The 14,765-nt window shown below is 43.0% G+C and overlaps 1 protein-coding gene across 1 annotated transcript in view; it reads left to right on the forward strand.

Annotated features, from left to right (window-relative positions):
* Positions 1-14,765, forward strand: part of LOC136829435 (nucleolar complex protein 4 homolog) — a 42,062-nt gene that overhangs the window by 6,163 nt on the left and 21,134 nt on the right. Inside the window, exons 2-5 of the mRNA XM_067088057.1 lie at positions 600-701; positions 8,052-8,146; positions 9,749-9,864; positions 10,020-10,124. Coding sequence (XP_066944158.1) covers positions 9,790-9,864; positions 10,020-10,124 — 180 coding nt within the window. The 5' untranslated portion in view covers positions 600-701; positions 8,052-8,146; positions 9,749-9,789. The remainder of the gene's footprint in view (positions 1-599; positions 702-8,051; positions 8,147-9,748; positions 9,865-10,019; positions 10,125-14,765) is intronic.

Raw genomic sequence — 14,765 nt, forward strand, 5'->3', positions numbered from 1 at the left:
TAAAAAATCAACATAAATTTTTATTCCACTGTTTTTGCCTTTAGAAGTACTGTTTAGCTACTGCCAGTAGTATAAGCTTGTCTTGTAATGTAGAGATCTAGAGGAAATATAACCGTAACTTTCTAGGAGGTGAAAACTATGATGAATTTTTAGTACAGAAAAATTACCGTATCAGTTAAAAAAATGGAAAACATTCACATGCACACACTGTGCACTCTATTTGTTCTTTTACCCTAGAGAAATAAATCCCTTGTGGTCCAAAAACATAACTACTCCCTTTCTCTAATTATGAACAGAGATTTCACTTGTACAGTAATGGGCAGCAGCAAGCTTGCTAAACAAACTTCAGGTATGAAATTGGTGGCTTTTGCATAATACTTATAGTGTAAGCCTCTATTAAATGATCTTCAGATGGAAGTCCTCAAGGCCAAAAACTTTTGGATATGTGGGTATAGAGGGTTATGAAAAAATATGTCAAGGTACAGTACAGGGCCATTCAGTATTTACTTTTAATTTTTTTTCAATTGTACTTATGTATGTAATCTGCATGACCTGAAATTAGCCACTGAATTTACATCTGTTTTATCTAATTTTTTCAGGATAATGATAAAAGAAAGTAAAATCAGGAATTATTGGCCTTAGAGCCATTTTCATTCACTTATTGAAGAATGGTGACATCAAAATCCATGCTGATATACCAGGTAAGATGGAGATTTATATACCGTTTAACATTTTAGTGGGGATTAGTACTATTATTTCCTTTGAAAAGTAATTGGGAGATTTTTTTTTTTATGTCAGTAGCTTCCAGAGGGTTGCATGTTGAGAGTTCAGTATCTGTTCAAGTGGGTCTGACCTTGTTCCTTGAAGTAGATGACCCAGACGCCTTCCATGCCCTCATAATGGCAGACATCAAGAAGTAATTACAGGGTATGTTAAAAGGGTCAATGATTCCCTACAGCTGAGAAGTGTGCAGGATGATCCTAAAGTTATCAGGGCAGTTGTCGATGTCCTTCTAGAAGCCATGGATTCCACCTTTAGTGGTTTCATCCTTGGCTCTGGTGGAGAGGCACAAAAACTATTAGTATCTTAGGTTTGGTCTAAACAAATAAGCTGTTGCTTGATGAAGCCTCGCAACAAAAGAGAAAGGGAAGACCAGAAAAGGTCAACTTTGCCTGGAGAGGACCTCTCAGGAATAGAACCAATGACTGCTATGTGAACTAATCTAATCATTAATAACCATGAGGAAGCCAGTCATTACTGGCAGTGCAGTAAAGTTAGTTCTGGTCATAGGTGCTTAAAACCCAATGGTCAGCCAGGTATCCTGAACCCAAGTAGGGGATAGCTTGATGATGAAGCACTCAGGTGAAAAAAAAAGTTGTATTGCAATACACTCCCCGAACACGTGAATTTGCCCTTAATCCCACTAGCCCGAACAACTCTCAATTACCAATCCCACTGCAGGTAAAATCTTGTCACTGAGCTACCATAACAAACAGTTGGTAACACTGACACAGGTGTGTGCGACACGCCCACTTTCGGCTATTGCTTTTTGTTCGCGCTGCTGAATGGTTGTTCCCTTCAGCAGGGCGAGATTTAATCGTGGGCGGCAAACAGCTGTCAGATTCTTCATTGCCTCAAGGATCTCAGTCTTCTGTTTCAGATTTAGCGAGTTCAGAGATAGTTAAACAGATAGAGGATAGGATTACAAGTAGTATGACAAACTTAGTAGCTAGTCTTTTACAACAATTCTCAGGTAGGGATAGTAGTAGCGTTAGGATGTCTAATCCATCTTCCTTTTCAGCTCCCCTGCCTGTTCCAGAACCAGCCCTAACGGGTGCTGAAAGTAATGGCGAACCGCAAGCCTCCGAGTGAGTAGGTTCTGCCAGTCCCCTCAGCGAGCAGGCAGTGAAGGACCTCCCCATCCCCTTGTAGTGTTGTTGAAAAAATTTAATGTTGAGAGTGTTAGTCAGAATTTATGCTCCGGCAAAATTTTCGATCATCGTATATGTTTGGTCTGGTGCAAGGTCTCTCCATCTAGTGAGGCGAATTCAGGTGTGTCTCTTTCGGCTTCTAAGAATGGCTTGTGTGATCAGTATGGGGATGTGGCAGAATATAATGCAGATTTGTTGGGTCTTTCAAAAGGGTAGAGACTTTTGGTGAGAGGTTGTTTTTTTAATGGGTTTTCTAACATTAGAGAATATGTGACTCAGAAGTGTCCAAAATTCAGGTCAGACATGCTTCAGGATTATCAGGGACGGGCGGATTCCATTTACTGTTTGTCCCTTCGTTCTAAGAATTCTGCTTTTTCTTCTGGGTTATCTGTAGCTTCACCTTCCGCACCCTTTTAAGTCTTCTCCTCAGCTTTTTCTTCTTCTGCCCTTCCTGCAGCTTCCACATCTTCCATTTTCCCTCTTTCTACGAACCCCAGCATCTCTTCTCAGGTAGCTCTTTTTCTTCAACACCACTCCTCTGTCTTCCGCCTTCCTCCGCAGTACAGCCTTCCTTGGTAGGAGGATCTTCTGGACAGGTGAAAACACAGTTTCAGCAAAATTTTTCGCCTCAGGCGTTTTATGTTCCATCCCTTCGGTATGCGCAAACCCTTGCTTCCGCTTCAAGCATCAAGTATTCCAGGTATTTCACAGGGTTTGCCTGTCACTTCCAGTTGGGGTTTGCAATCCACGGCTCTGGGCTGGGCTTGCGGTACCTTCTCTGATCAGTCCGCAGCTTTCATCACTGCATTTGCTGCTGTGGAAACTCCTGATGTGCAGCTCCTACCTCTTTCATTCTCCCTTCTCTTCTTCTTTTTCATCTTCTTCCGTCCCTCCTTGCGGTTCCACTTGTCATCCTCCCCAGGGTTTAATAATGTGGGTTTGGCTTCCTCTCACTGTCTTCCCTTTGGTAGCAATGTGGAAGCAGTTCTGGGTCTCTCGGTTCCTCCCTCTCTTCCTCTCTGCGAAATCAACAGTGTGGATCCAGCTCCGGGTACCGGGTTAGGTGTAGGTGTTCAGCATTCTGAGTATGGCGGTCTGTTTGCAGACTTTGTCATCGCCTGGGCTCTTCAGTTCCTCCTCCTTCGTCTGTCTTGGACTTTTCAGACATGGCAGAACAGGATTCTCATCCGAAGGTTCAGGAAATTCCGAAAGATCCGGAATGTCCTCTTGCCAGTAGTGATGACTACAGACATATGCTTGAGTATGTCACTTCTTTGTACCCTCAAGCAAGAGCTCTGGACCAACCAGTCTTTTTTTTTTTTCAGTCTTTTTTGAGTCCTGCTCCTTTTCATGTGGGCTGGTTTGGTCTGATCAAGTTAGGCAGGCCTTGGAGAAGGCGGACGGTCATCTGGCATGGGCGGTGGGCTTCTAATAGGCAGGACATTTCTCTTCTTTCCCCACATAATGCGATCTATTCAGTTCATGGTAATCCTTCGGCAGGTGTCAGGTTGCCACTCAACGAATCTGTTGAGGCAATCCTGTCTAGGTCTCTGGCATCATCTCGCCTCGTAGGGATTTCTCTCAGGGAAGCGGTGGCTCTGGAGGACGTGTTGCATAATCAGACTGAGGCTCTTTCGCACTCTCTTTGGATGTTGTCTGGGTTAATGGGTTTCTTAAAGAATGACAGATATGTCCCTTTGGATCTGGGGCTGTTTGACAGTTTAATAACTTCTGTTTCGATGGGTCTGGCGCACCAGGCCAATGCCTTGGCTTCGTCGACGACATTTGTTAGTAAGAAAAGACGAGATTTCTATCTCGGTCATCTTCCCCTGCGTTATCCAGATGTCCGTAAGGGGGTATTGCTTAGAGCACCTTTTAGCCTTAGCCAGTTCCTTTGTTCAGGGATGAGGATGTGGCCAATATGGTGAATTTTTGTTGACTACCAACTCAGCTGTGGAATTACAGCTTCAAGTCTCCCCCTAGAACACCCAAGAGGGTGCATTTTGCAAACAAAGCTGCAACAGTGTGAAGCTTCTAGGCCCTCTTCTCTCAGGATTTTACCAAGTAGGAGATATGTCCCTCGTCTGTTCCAGTGGGAGGTTCTCTTTTGTTCTGGCAAGATCTGGAAGGAGTTGGGGGCAGAGGATCGGGTTGTGAGGTCCTGAGGTTGGAATGTTATCGAATTTCTTTTCATTCCCTTCCCCTCTGTCCTCCTCCCTGTCAACCTTCTGAGTTATTCCCCGTCTTCCATCAAGGTGATGGCTCTAGTGAGGAGATTCGGGACCTGTTAGAGAAGGGGTGCGTTAGAACCAGCTCCTCTCTTTCCAGATTTTACAGTAGAATCTTCATCGCACTCAAAAGTCGGAAGTTATTGGAGACCCATTATAGACCTTTTCTTTCTCAACTGTCAGGTGGTTTCAGTGAAGTTTCAATATGGAGACTTATGTCTGGGTTCTTGGTGCTGGGGTCATCAGGAGGGGATTGGATGGTCTTGGTGGATCTATAGGACGCGTGACTCAAGATTCCTGTTCATCAGATTCTGGAGGTACCTCAGGTTCGTTCTTTTCAGTCCGGCACCTTCCAGTTCAAAGTTCTCCCCTTCAGGCTGACCACATCACCATAGGTGTTTATGAGGGTCATGTCTCAGTGTTGGCAATTATGCATCGTCGGGGATACAGGATGTTGAGGTATCTAGACGATTGGCTGATCCTTGTCTCCTCTCTAGAGGAGTCCTAGCTAGTAAGGGCAAGGGACTTCTTTTAAAAACTATGCAGGGTACTAGAATTCGCTAAACTTTGCCAAGAGCTGCCTAGTGCCAACACAATCCAAGACCTATTTGGTGATGAGGATTCTTTCTTTTCCTTTTGAGGGTTTTTCCAACCCTGGAGAGGATCCAGTCGGTCCTTCAACAGGTAGAGGTGTTCCTGTCCAGCAGGGAACAGCAGTATCAGCTTGAGAACCCTCTTAGGAGAATGTCTTCTCTTTCTCTCTCTTAATTCCAGGGTCTCTGTCTCCGGATGCTCTCTTCAGGTATGTCTCAGAATCGCTTCCTACTTCCGAGCAAAGAACGTTCATAGTCTGGAATGATTCTTGCCTGTCGGATCTTCTGTGGTGGTCAGAAGAAGGCATCTGACACCCAGAAGGTCTATCGACTCCCCTCTTCCCAACGTTCATCTGTACACAGGTGCCTCAGATCAGGTTGAGGAGCAACCTTTGTGGGAAACCCAGGCTTCAGGTCTCAAGGGGAGAAGGAACGAAAGGAGTCAATCAGTCTTCGGGAACTCAGGCCTTCCAGAAGCCCTCAGGTGTTTTTCAGACCTTGCGAAATAGAGTAGTGGCTCTGTTTTGCGACAACGTAACTGCTGTGTCGTATCTGAAGAACTCGGGGAACAAGATCAACAGAATTCATATTATAGCTCAGAGAGTCCTGAGATGGTGCAAAGAAAGGAAAGTGTCTCTTCTTCCCCAATTCAGTATCGGAGAGTCTCAACGTGCTGGCTGATTCTTTAAGTCACTCTCATCAAATATTGGAGGGAGAGTGGACTTTGGCTCAGGACATAGTATGTCAGGTTCTCCAGAAGTGGCCAGCAACTGTAGGACTTATTTTTGACAAGATTGAACCATCGTCTTCCGGTTTTTCTCACCAGTGGTGGACCCCATGTCGATAGGCACCTTGATGCGATGTTACAAAATTGGAATCAGATGCAGGTGTATTTTTTCCATTCGTCTCATTCATCAAGTAATCAGGAAATTGAGGGAGAGTGTCAAGACGGCTATGACTCTAATAGCTCCTTGCTGGCCCCAACGTCCTTGGTTTCTGGAACTCTCCCAGAGCTCCTCATGGAAGTTCCTCACATGTTCCTACCCAGTTCTCTTCTCAGACAACTGCATTTTCACCATTATCACCCAAACCCTCGTGTTGAACCTAGTTGCATGGCGACTATCAAGCAAGCATCTAGACAGACCAGACTCTGTTCTTTGTGGCTAGACAGCTTTCTTTCAGCTTGAGAAAGTCAACCCACAAGCTTTACCAGGTCAGATGGACAATGTATAGAAGTTGGTATCGTAAGGAAGGTAACTCCATCTCTAGGCCTTCTATTGCTAAGATAGATGATTTTCTTTTATTCCTTCGGAAAATGAACGGCCTTTAGATTCGGGCTATTGCTGGCTACTGCTCAATGCTTAGCAGTACATTTAGCTTCCATCTCCTCGAAATTTCTAGTAGCAAATCATCCATGGTTTATTACGTTCTTTTTTAAGCTTGAACGTCCTGTCTTGCTGACTTGGGACCCTCGGTGGGATTTGTTGGAAGTACTTCAATTTTTTGCCTTCCTTGCTTTTGAAACCATTGAAGCTCTAACGTTAAGACAGCTGACTAAGAAGGTAAAGCTTTTTTACTTTTACGGCTTTAGCTTTGCTAAATGGGTGGGAGAGTCTTCAGGCCCTGTGTAGGCTGGTCTCCTATGCAGGAAAGGATATGCATTTGTCTTTTCTTCCGAATTTGTGGCGAAGATGGAGTCGTGAAAGTTAACCCTCTGCCTCGTTCGTTTAGGGTTCTTTCTCTGCAAGAGTTTGTTGCTGGCGATCCAGTGTTACCAACCATTTGTTATGGTAGCTCAGTGACAAGATTTTACCTGCAGCATTGGTAATGCTGGCTGTTAAAATTCCCGCTAGTGGATTGGTAATTGAGAGTTGTTTTTGGGCTAGTGGGATTAAGGGCAGAATTCAGGTGTTCAGGTAGGTATTACAACACAGGCAGTCCCTGGTTTACAATGGGTCCGCCGGGACGGTTCGAGGTTACGACGCTTTTCAAATATATTCATCAGAAATTATTTCCCAATTTACGACACATGTTCCGGGTTTACGACACGTCGTACGTCAATCCGACGGAAGAAATATGGCTCCAAAACAGCAGAATAATCAAAATTTGGAGTTTTTTTGATGAGAAACTCAATAAAAATGCAGTTTATATTGTTTCCAATACACCTAAAGCATTAAAAGTAAGGTTTTCTTAGGATTTTTGACAATTTTCAACGATTTTTCCATTTACGAATATTTTCGGTTTACGACATGGCGTAAAAAACGGAACCCGTCATAAAACGGGGACTGCCTGTATTAGTTTTATTATGAAAATTTCATTTTTCAGGTAAAGTGTGGTTGGAAGCTGAACACTGTTCAAGTTAGAAAAGACCATGTTATGGAAGAAAGCCATATGTCAGTGTAGTCAGACAAAATCTGGCAAATGAGATTTTTGGCAATATGTGTGTGCTAGTCAAGAGGCACAGGGAATAATGTAGCAAAGTTGTCATTCCCAGCATTGGCCATTTAAAGATGGCCTTGTTTAGAATTTGAAGTTATGACAAGCAAGGATAGTGCATATCTCTCTCTCTCTCTCTCTCTCTCTCTCTCTCTCTCTCTCTCTCTCTCTCTCTCTCTCTCTCTCTCTCTTGTTGAGACCAACTTCTGCAGACTTTTTGCCTACATTTATACCTCCCATAGTATGAGGCTGTGGGTCATTGTAATAAGGCTATACTTTCACTTAATCAGGTTACAAGAAAAATAGAGTGTGTTTAAATTTGATGTCTGTGGTCGGTTGCTGGAGATGTTAATTTTCATGTGCCATGCTTTTTTTCGGTGATTTCAGTCATATATTCTGGACTCTTCTTGAGAAGGGCAGCTATCCCAAATGGAAGGTGATCAGCTAGCTGCTGTCATCATCATCTACCTCATTAACCTAGAGAACTTATATACTAATGCCCAAGTCATTATCCAATCTGGGCAATGCATGTTCAGTGGTGACCAAACTTGGTTTGTGGTGCTTTATATGAATACAGGTACTGGGGATCAAAACTGCACAGGCATCCATCTGCAAGGATTTTTCAAGAAATACTGTCAGCAGAAGCTATAGAGCTTGACTGAATTATGAGTACCTGTTATAAACATGACAATTATTTTCAACCATCGGATTGAAGCCTGAATAACTTTGTTATCAGCTCCCTCAACTAATTCTAAAGCATATTATATACAGCACATATGTAAATAGATAACCCAGGATTATTTTTTAGTGATTTCTATGTGTGAATATTTGTATCAGTTTCTCAATGCTTTTCCTCATTTCAGATGACCTGATGACAGCAAGTAAAAAATTTGATAAGTGGTTATATGAAAGATACAATGAAGCTTTTGAAAATTAATTAGTCTTCTAAGACATGAAGGTCAGTGCAGTTTTGAAATACTTTTTTAGCTGTAGTAATTTTACAATTATTGTCTTTATGTATGATTTTTATGTATCAGTTGATTTTGCCAGAAGCTATGTATGATTTTTATGTATCAGTTGATTTTGCAGAATCCACATTCTAAGAGGCAGATATTGCCATCTTTGATTACTCTGTTAGGACCCTTATCAAAATTCTTTTAATGAGTTGTTTGGGCCTTAAGCTTGGTTTGTATGACACACTATAAACACACTAAAGATTCATTAAGATATCCTTTCAGCCCATCTGCATTGCTTTCCATGTTTCCATTTGCTCTCTTTTTACCTCTCTGTCTAATGTTGTCTGCCCCCACCATCATTTTTTCTTTCTGAAGTTTATTGGTAGGAGAGAGAGAGAGAGAGAGAGAGAGAGAGATAAAAAACAAAAATAGGTGCAGGATGGTGTCCTTCCATAACTCAAAATGTGATTATTGATGACCAGTTGATTAGCTTCAAAAGACATGCAAAAGTTACTGTACAAATTTCAGGTGAAGTTGAGAGACAAATTTTTATGAGTTATGCTATGAGACATGGCAAAAAACTCAATGCTTGTAAACATAGGCATAGATTTGCAAATACTGTAATGCATATTGCACAAAAATGAAGTTCCCGTATGAACACATTAGCTCACACACTGTGTACAAATCAAGTAATTTTACTGGATCGCTGAGCTAATTTATTTAGCTTTCACAGGGCTGGCCCAAAGGATTTGTCTTTATGTATGATAAGGTTGAGATTTTTACCATTAAATTACAGCATTGTAAAAATTTTATCATGGGATAATTATAACAATGGAGATTGTAATGAGGTTTCTTTAACTGATTTGTTCCCAAAACCTGAAATTCATTGTCGATTATATTTTAGACATTCACACCAACAATATTCAGGCCATGCAAAAGTGACGTATGCATATTTTATACATATTTTATGTTTCCAGCATAGCTGCTCAGGCTGTCTGGCAGCTTGTTCAAATTTTCATCCTCATTACAAGTATTCAGCCCTCACAATGAGTGAGCTGGTACATTGTATTTTCCTTTTGTTGTAGATGAAGCATACAATAAAACACCATAATGAAAGGCAAACAAACTTTCCTTGGAAGGGATCCAGAGTTGAAACAGGAGAAATAATTACCATAGTACTTAAAAATTGTGTAACCATATATTATTATGGCCTTTGCAAGGAGTTATCTCTAGAATATGTTTAGAAATGTAATGAGAAATGTTTATTTAGTGAAGTGTTTTCTCAGGTTTGTTATAGGATAAGGAGTTATATAGAGGGCAAAAGAAAGAAATGAGAGAAAAGTAAAGGGTGTAATCAATACATCATGGGCTAAAGAATCTAGGGTACTATTAAAGTGAACCACACAAGGAACATTAAAGGGTTTATTGGAATTACATTTGTCACTTTTGCTATTGCTAAACTTTGGACTTCTCCCTTTGCTTCTGTATCATTACTCTGGTAACTTGTTTTCCCATTGTACCTTTTTCTTGTGTTCTTTAGGCCTGGGTTATAGACGTTAGGTTGTCCATTCCATTGGAAATAATATTAATCAAATTATAAACAGGTGCTGTTAAAGAAGCTGCCTTATCAACAATAATAAAGTTAATGAAAGCTGAAAACCGACGCCCAGTCCGTAAGAAAACTGAAGGAGGTCCTAGTTTTCCAACTCAGAGGTTACAAGTAAGTAAAAATGAGTTGTTGAGATTTTATGAAGAAATTCCCAAATCAGTTCTTAGACAAAAACTTTTCTTTGGACAAGAAATTAATATGATGGACACTAAATATGGGATATGCTGTATTACTTTACTTCCCTTGATAAAATTTTTTTTTTTCAGGCCTTGTTGGATGAACTCATATCAGATAATTATGATCACCAGAAATGCATAACAAACTTGAAAGAACACACAGAATGTCACGATTTTTTGTTTTATACCCTTAAGGTAAGTCACCTTGTTTAATATTTATTAATGTAATACATACCCTACTTTTCAGTGTCTCATATCCATTTTGTGTTTATGGCATGTCAGCATAAATTGGACTGACAATTCCTTTGCATTTTGACTGTAAAGATGTGAGCTGCTATTTTCCGTTAAGAAGATGTATCAGAAAGAGCTGTATAGTGATCAGTATATACAATGTAAACATGTTTTTTTAAGCACATTTTTAGCAATGATTCCAGTATAACTGGTTATTTGCAACAGTCATTCACAATATAAAAACTGGCATAATTCTCCTAGTTGATTAAGCTCATTGCTAAGGGGAATCTTGGTGTAATCTAGCAATATTCTTTTAGTGGTAGAAGTAACCAGATTCTGGTTAGTGTTCTTGGTGCTCACTTATCATTTTACTTCTTTATCAAACTCTCTTTCGAACAAAGTTAATGCCCTCCTTGCTTGTTACTTTCAAAAGTGTCAGGATATACAGGCCTGTGTTTTGTATGCTAAGTAAAATTGTATTGCTGACTAAAGCAAGAAGAGACAGTGGTGGAATTTTTTGTTCACTGGTAAATGCTCACTGTTTGTAATGGTGCCAGTTATACTCCTTGTTTAGGTGTGTTTATTTTAATGTAGTTAAGCTTACCCCCCTTTTTTTATTCTAGGAACACATACAGCAAAAGAATTTTCTTTCATTTGTAAAGATTTGCCAAACAATTTAATTAGGTTAAAACTATTTGAGACTGTATACAAATATACTTTGACTGACAATGGGCCTTTGTTCCAACAGTGCCTAATATTATGGTATAATTTGATGGGATAATGTTCGCATAGCCACTAATTACTGTGGCTTATTAGTATTTCTACTTAACTAAAATCCATGCTACTATTTTATATGTATTTACATGTCATACTCATTGCTATATTCATGTCATATTCATTTTTTTCCCAAGAGCTTGTGCTTTATTGTGTACTCCATTATAGAAGTAGGAGAAAAATAGAACAATATTTCATAGTGTAACAATTTATTGAAATTCTTATGAATACAACTAGTACACAAAGATATATGAGAGTGGGTGAAGTTGAAAATCTGTTAAGTAAATAATGTACTTTCTCTTATAGTGCTAGCAAAAGAGAGATTTGGAAATCAAATTCAAGAAATCTTTAAAATAGACAATAAATCTTTAAAACAGATAATCAGATACTGGCTAAAAATCAGCCAGCTGCTGTATAGGAAATAGAAGTCTCTTAAATACAAGGCTAGACACAAAATGTGAGTTTGTTCATGAAACTTACCTGTCAGATATATATATAGCTGTATTCTCCGAAGGTCCGACAGAATTTCAAATTTCACGGCACACGCAGTGGCCGGTCAGGTGGTTAGTACCCATTCCCGCCGCTGGGAGGCGGGTATCAGGAACCATTCCCATTTTCCATTCAGATTTTCTCTGTCGCCGTGTTGTCAACAACTGTTGTCTGCACCTCCGTCATAGGATTTGCTTTTTCTTGAGTATCTGATTGTCTTTGGTATTTTGACTTTGGATCGGTAGATCGGCATACGCTTTTTTTGACTTTTCTTTGGTTTTGATTTAGACTATCATTATGTCTGGGTCTTAGCTCTGCTAGTTACCGTGCGTGTGTGATGTCTGAATGTAAGGTGAGGTTGCCGAAAGCTGCGGTTGACCCTCACACTGTATGTTCTAACTGTAGGAAGCATATATGCATGTTGAATGATAGGTGTGATGAATGTGCTTCTTTGTCTGAAAATGAATGGAGAGCGTATGATAAATATGTGAGGAAGTTGGGCGTGATCGACTGAGGAGGTCTTCCTCCAGGAGTGCTTCTCTTTGCTCGGAAGTGTTGATGTCGGCCCTAACTCCCTGTACCTTTAGAACCTAACCCTGTGGTTTTGTCTCCAGCCCCTGAGATCGTGCCAGTGGAGACTAATATGCTTTCCGCCATGATGGAATCGATTCGTGCATTAGAATCTAAGGTGTCAGCTCTCCAAGAAAAGTGTTGTGAAGTGACTAGTGCCCCCAGTGCAGTGGAGGGGGCGTCAGACCGGCCCCATCATGCCTCTAGGCCTGGACCTCTGCTGGACTCCCAGGACTCAGGGAGAGAGCATGTCGAAGCCGAAGGAGGGTGACGGGAACCCCACCAGTCTGGCGTCCCTTCGGCAGGTCCTGAAGACGTTTCCCAGGCTGCCCAGGCGCGAACTCGTGTTCGGGTCCTGAAGGACTGCTTCTCGTCTTCTGACACGTCCTCCCCACGCAGGGGTTGGAACCGTCAGATAGACTCTCGCCCTCTTAAGAGAAGCTTTAGGGAGGAGGACGCTTCACGTCCTCTCTCTCCTACTCTGTGCTCCTCGCCAGAGTTTGTGGATGCGTTCCCCCAAAAAGAAGTACCGGACGTCATCCGAAGAAGACGTGTTTGAGCGCCCAAGAGCTCTCCCTCCTCAAGAGAAGAGGATTAGGACGCCCCCTCGTCCTTCTGCCTCTAGGTTCCGTAATTCTCCAGAGAGAGGCGTCCACCAACGAGGACCCTTATTGCCTCCATGCAGCAGCAACTCTCCTCATTCATTGCAGAGAGAGTCCAGGTCCCGTACTCGTCGGAAGGATGTTAGACTTCCAGTGAAGAGATCTAGGCGTTCTCCTTCTCCTGCTCCTCGCTCGTCACCTTCGTCTGCTTCGCCTGCTCGTCGTGGAAGGAACCCTAGACTCGTCCCCAGAGGGTGTTGGGGAGGACCGTCGTGACGTCACCCCAGGACGTCCTCCTCCCTTCTCGTTCTAGACGCCACGTTCACCTTTTTGTTGATGACGCTCGTCAGGCTCCTGGCGTTTGCTGCCAGACGTGGCGCTCTGGCATGCTGCCAGACGTGACGCCCGATTGGGCGCTCAAGAAGCTCGTCATGCTGCCAGACGTGACGCCCGATGGACGTTTTTGACTCCCTTCAAGACGCTCCACCTGCCGTTGCTGTCGGCTCTCGTGTGGTTCCTGGTTCTCCTGCTGCTTTGCACGCCAGTTCCTCTTCCAAGCAGAGGACCCTGCGGTGTGTTTCCTCTCCGACTTCTCTCTGCTCTTCCCCGCCCGATGTTGGAGATAGACTCAAGGTCTCGGAGTCTGAAGATGAGATTAAGGATCAGTCCTCGTCGTCGGACTACCAGATTCTCGTCAAGCTGTTGAAGGAATTGTTTCCCGACAAGTTTCTGCCGGCAGTACCTCTCTCCTCCTCTTCTCAACTGACTTCTACTAAGTCTAGGAAAGCTCCGGGATTTCTGAAGATGACTAAATCGCTTTCCACTAAGCGGGCCTTCAAGAAAGTCCATTTGTGGATGGACTCCCGCAAAGCTCAAGGAAAGTCTTCTTTCGCCCTTCCCCCTTCAAGACTCTCGGGTAAAGCGGCGATGTGGTATGAGACCGGAGAAGACTTAGGCTTACGTCTTCCTTCCTCATCTAAGGGAGACTTCGCCTCTCTCGTTGATTCGAGTAGGAGGTCTCATCTGTCGACGGCCAAGGTTCCCTGGACTCTTACGGAGATGGACCATCTTTTGAAGGGCCTTTTCAAGACGATAGAAGTTTTCAACTTCCTTGACTGGTGCCTTGGAGCTTTGGACCTTAAGTCGCGGAGTCAGGACTCGATCTCCTTGTCGGACCTTTTGAGCATCTTGTCTTGCATGGACAAGGCGGTCCGAGATGGTTCTGACGAATTGGCCTCGCACTTTGCGACTGGAGTGCTCAAGAAGAGGTCACTCTTCTGCGGTTTCGCTTTCAAGTCCGTCTCCTTGGCACAGAAAGGAGAACTGTTGTTTGCTCCCCTTTCCAATCATCTTTTCCCGGCTTCGATGGTAAGGACATCGCTGCAAGCTTGCAAGAGAAGACCACACAGGACCTGTTGGCTCAGTCATCAGGCGCCCTGCGGTTCCTGTGACCTCGACGACGTCAAACCGTCAGCATTCACCCAAGATGAAGAAGCCCTTTCGTGCCGGATCATCTTCAAAGCCTTCTTCTTGAGGAAAGAACCTCTCGAGAGGAAAGCCCTTGCTAGAGGTAGGGGCAAGAAGTGATGTGATTCTCCTCCAGATACCGGTGGGTGCCAGGCTTCTTGCGTTTTCCGAGGCCTGGAAAGTGAGAGGGGCAGACAGTTGGTCCCTTTCGGTTTTAGAGAAAGGATACAAGATCCCTTTCCTTTCTCCCCTCCCCTTAAGCCTTTCGCCCTTGGACCTCTCTCCATCGTATGCGGTCCAGAGAAACAAGAGATCCTGTATACGACCTGCTGAGGCAAATGCTCGTCAAGAGAGCAGTAGAACAGGTCTTAGACCTGAATTCCCGGGCTTCTACAACAGGCTGTTCCTGGTCCCAAACAGTCGGGAAGTTGGAGACCTGTGCTGGATGTCAGCAGCCTGAACCGCTTTTGTCGTGAAAGAAACTTTCAAGATGGAGACGGCTCAGTCTGTTCTAGGAGCCTTAAGACCAGGGGATTGGATGGTATCCTCGACCTTCAGGACGCGTACTTCCACGTGCCGATACATCCTCAGTCAAGGAAGTTCCTGAGGTTCGTCTTGAGGGGAAAGGTGTATCAATTCAGAGCTCTTTGCTTTGGCCTGTCCACAGCTCCCATGATTTTCACCGTCATCATGAGGAATGTAG

This window comes from Macrobrachium rosenbergii, chromosome 44 (genome assembly GCF_040412425.1).
Source record: "Macrobrachium rosenbergii isolate ZJJX-2024 chromosome 44, ASM4041242v1, whole genome shotgun sequence".
Classification (NCBI taxonomy): Eukaryota; Metazoa; Arthropoda; class Malacostraca; order Decapoda; family Palaemonidae; genus Macrobrachium; species Macrobrachium rosenbergii.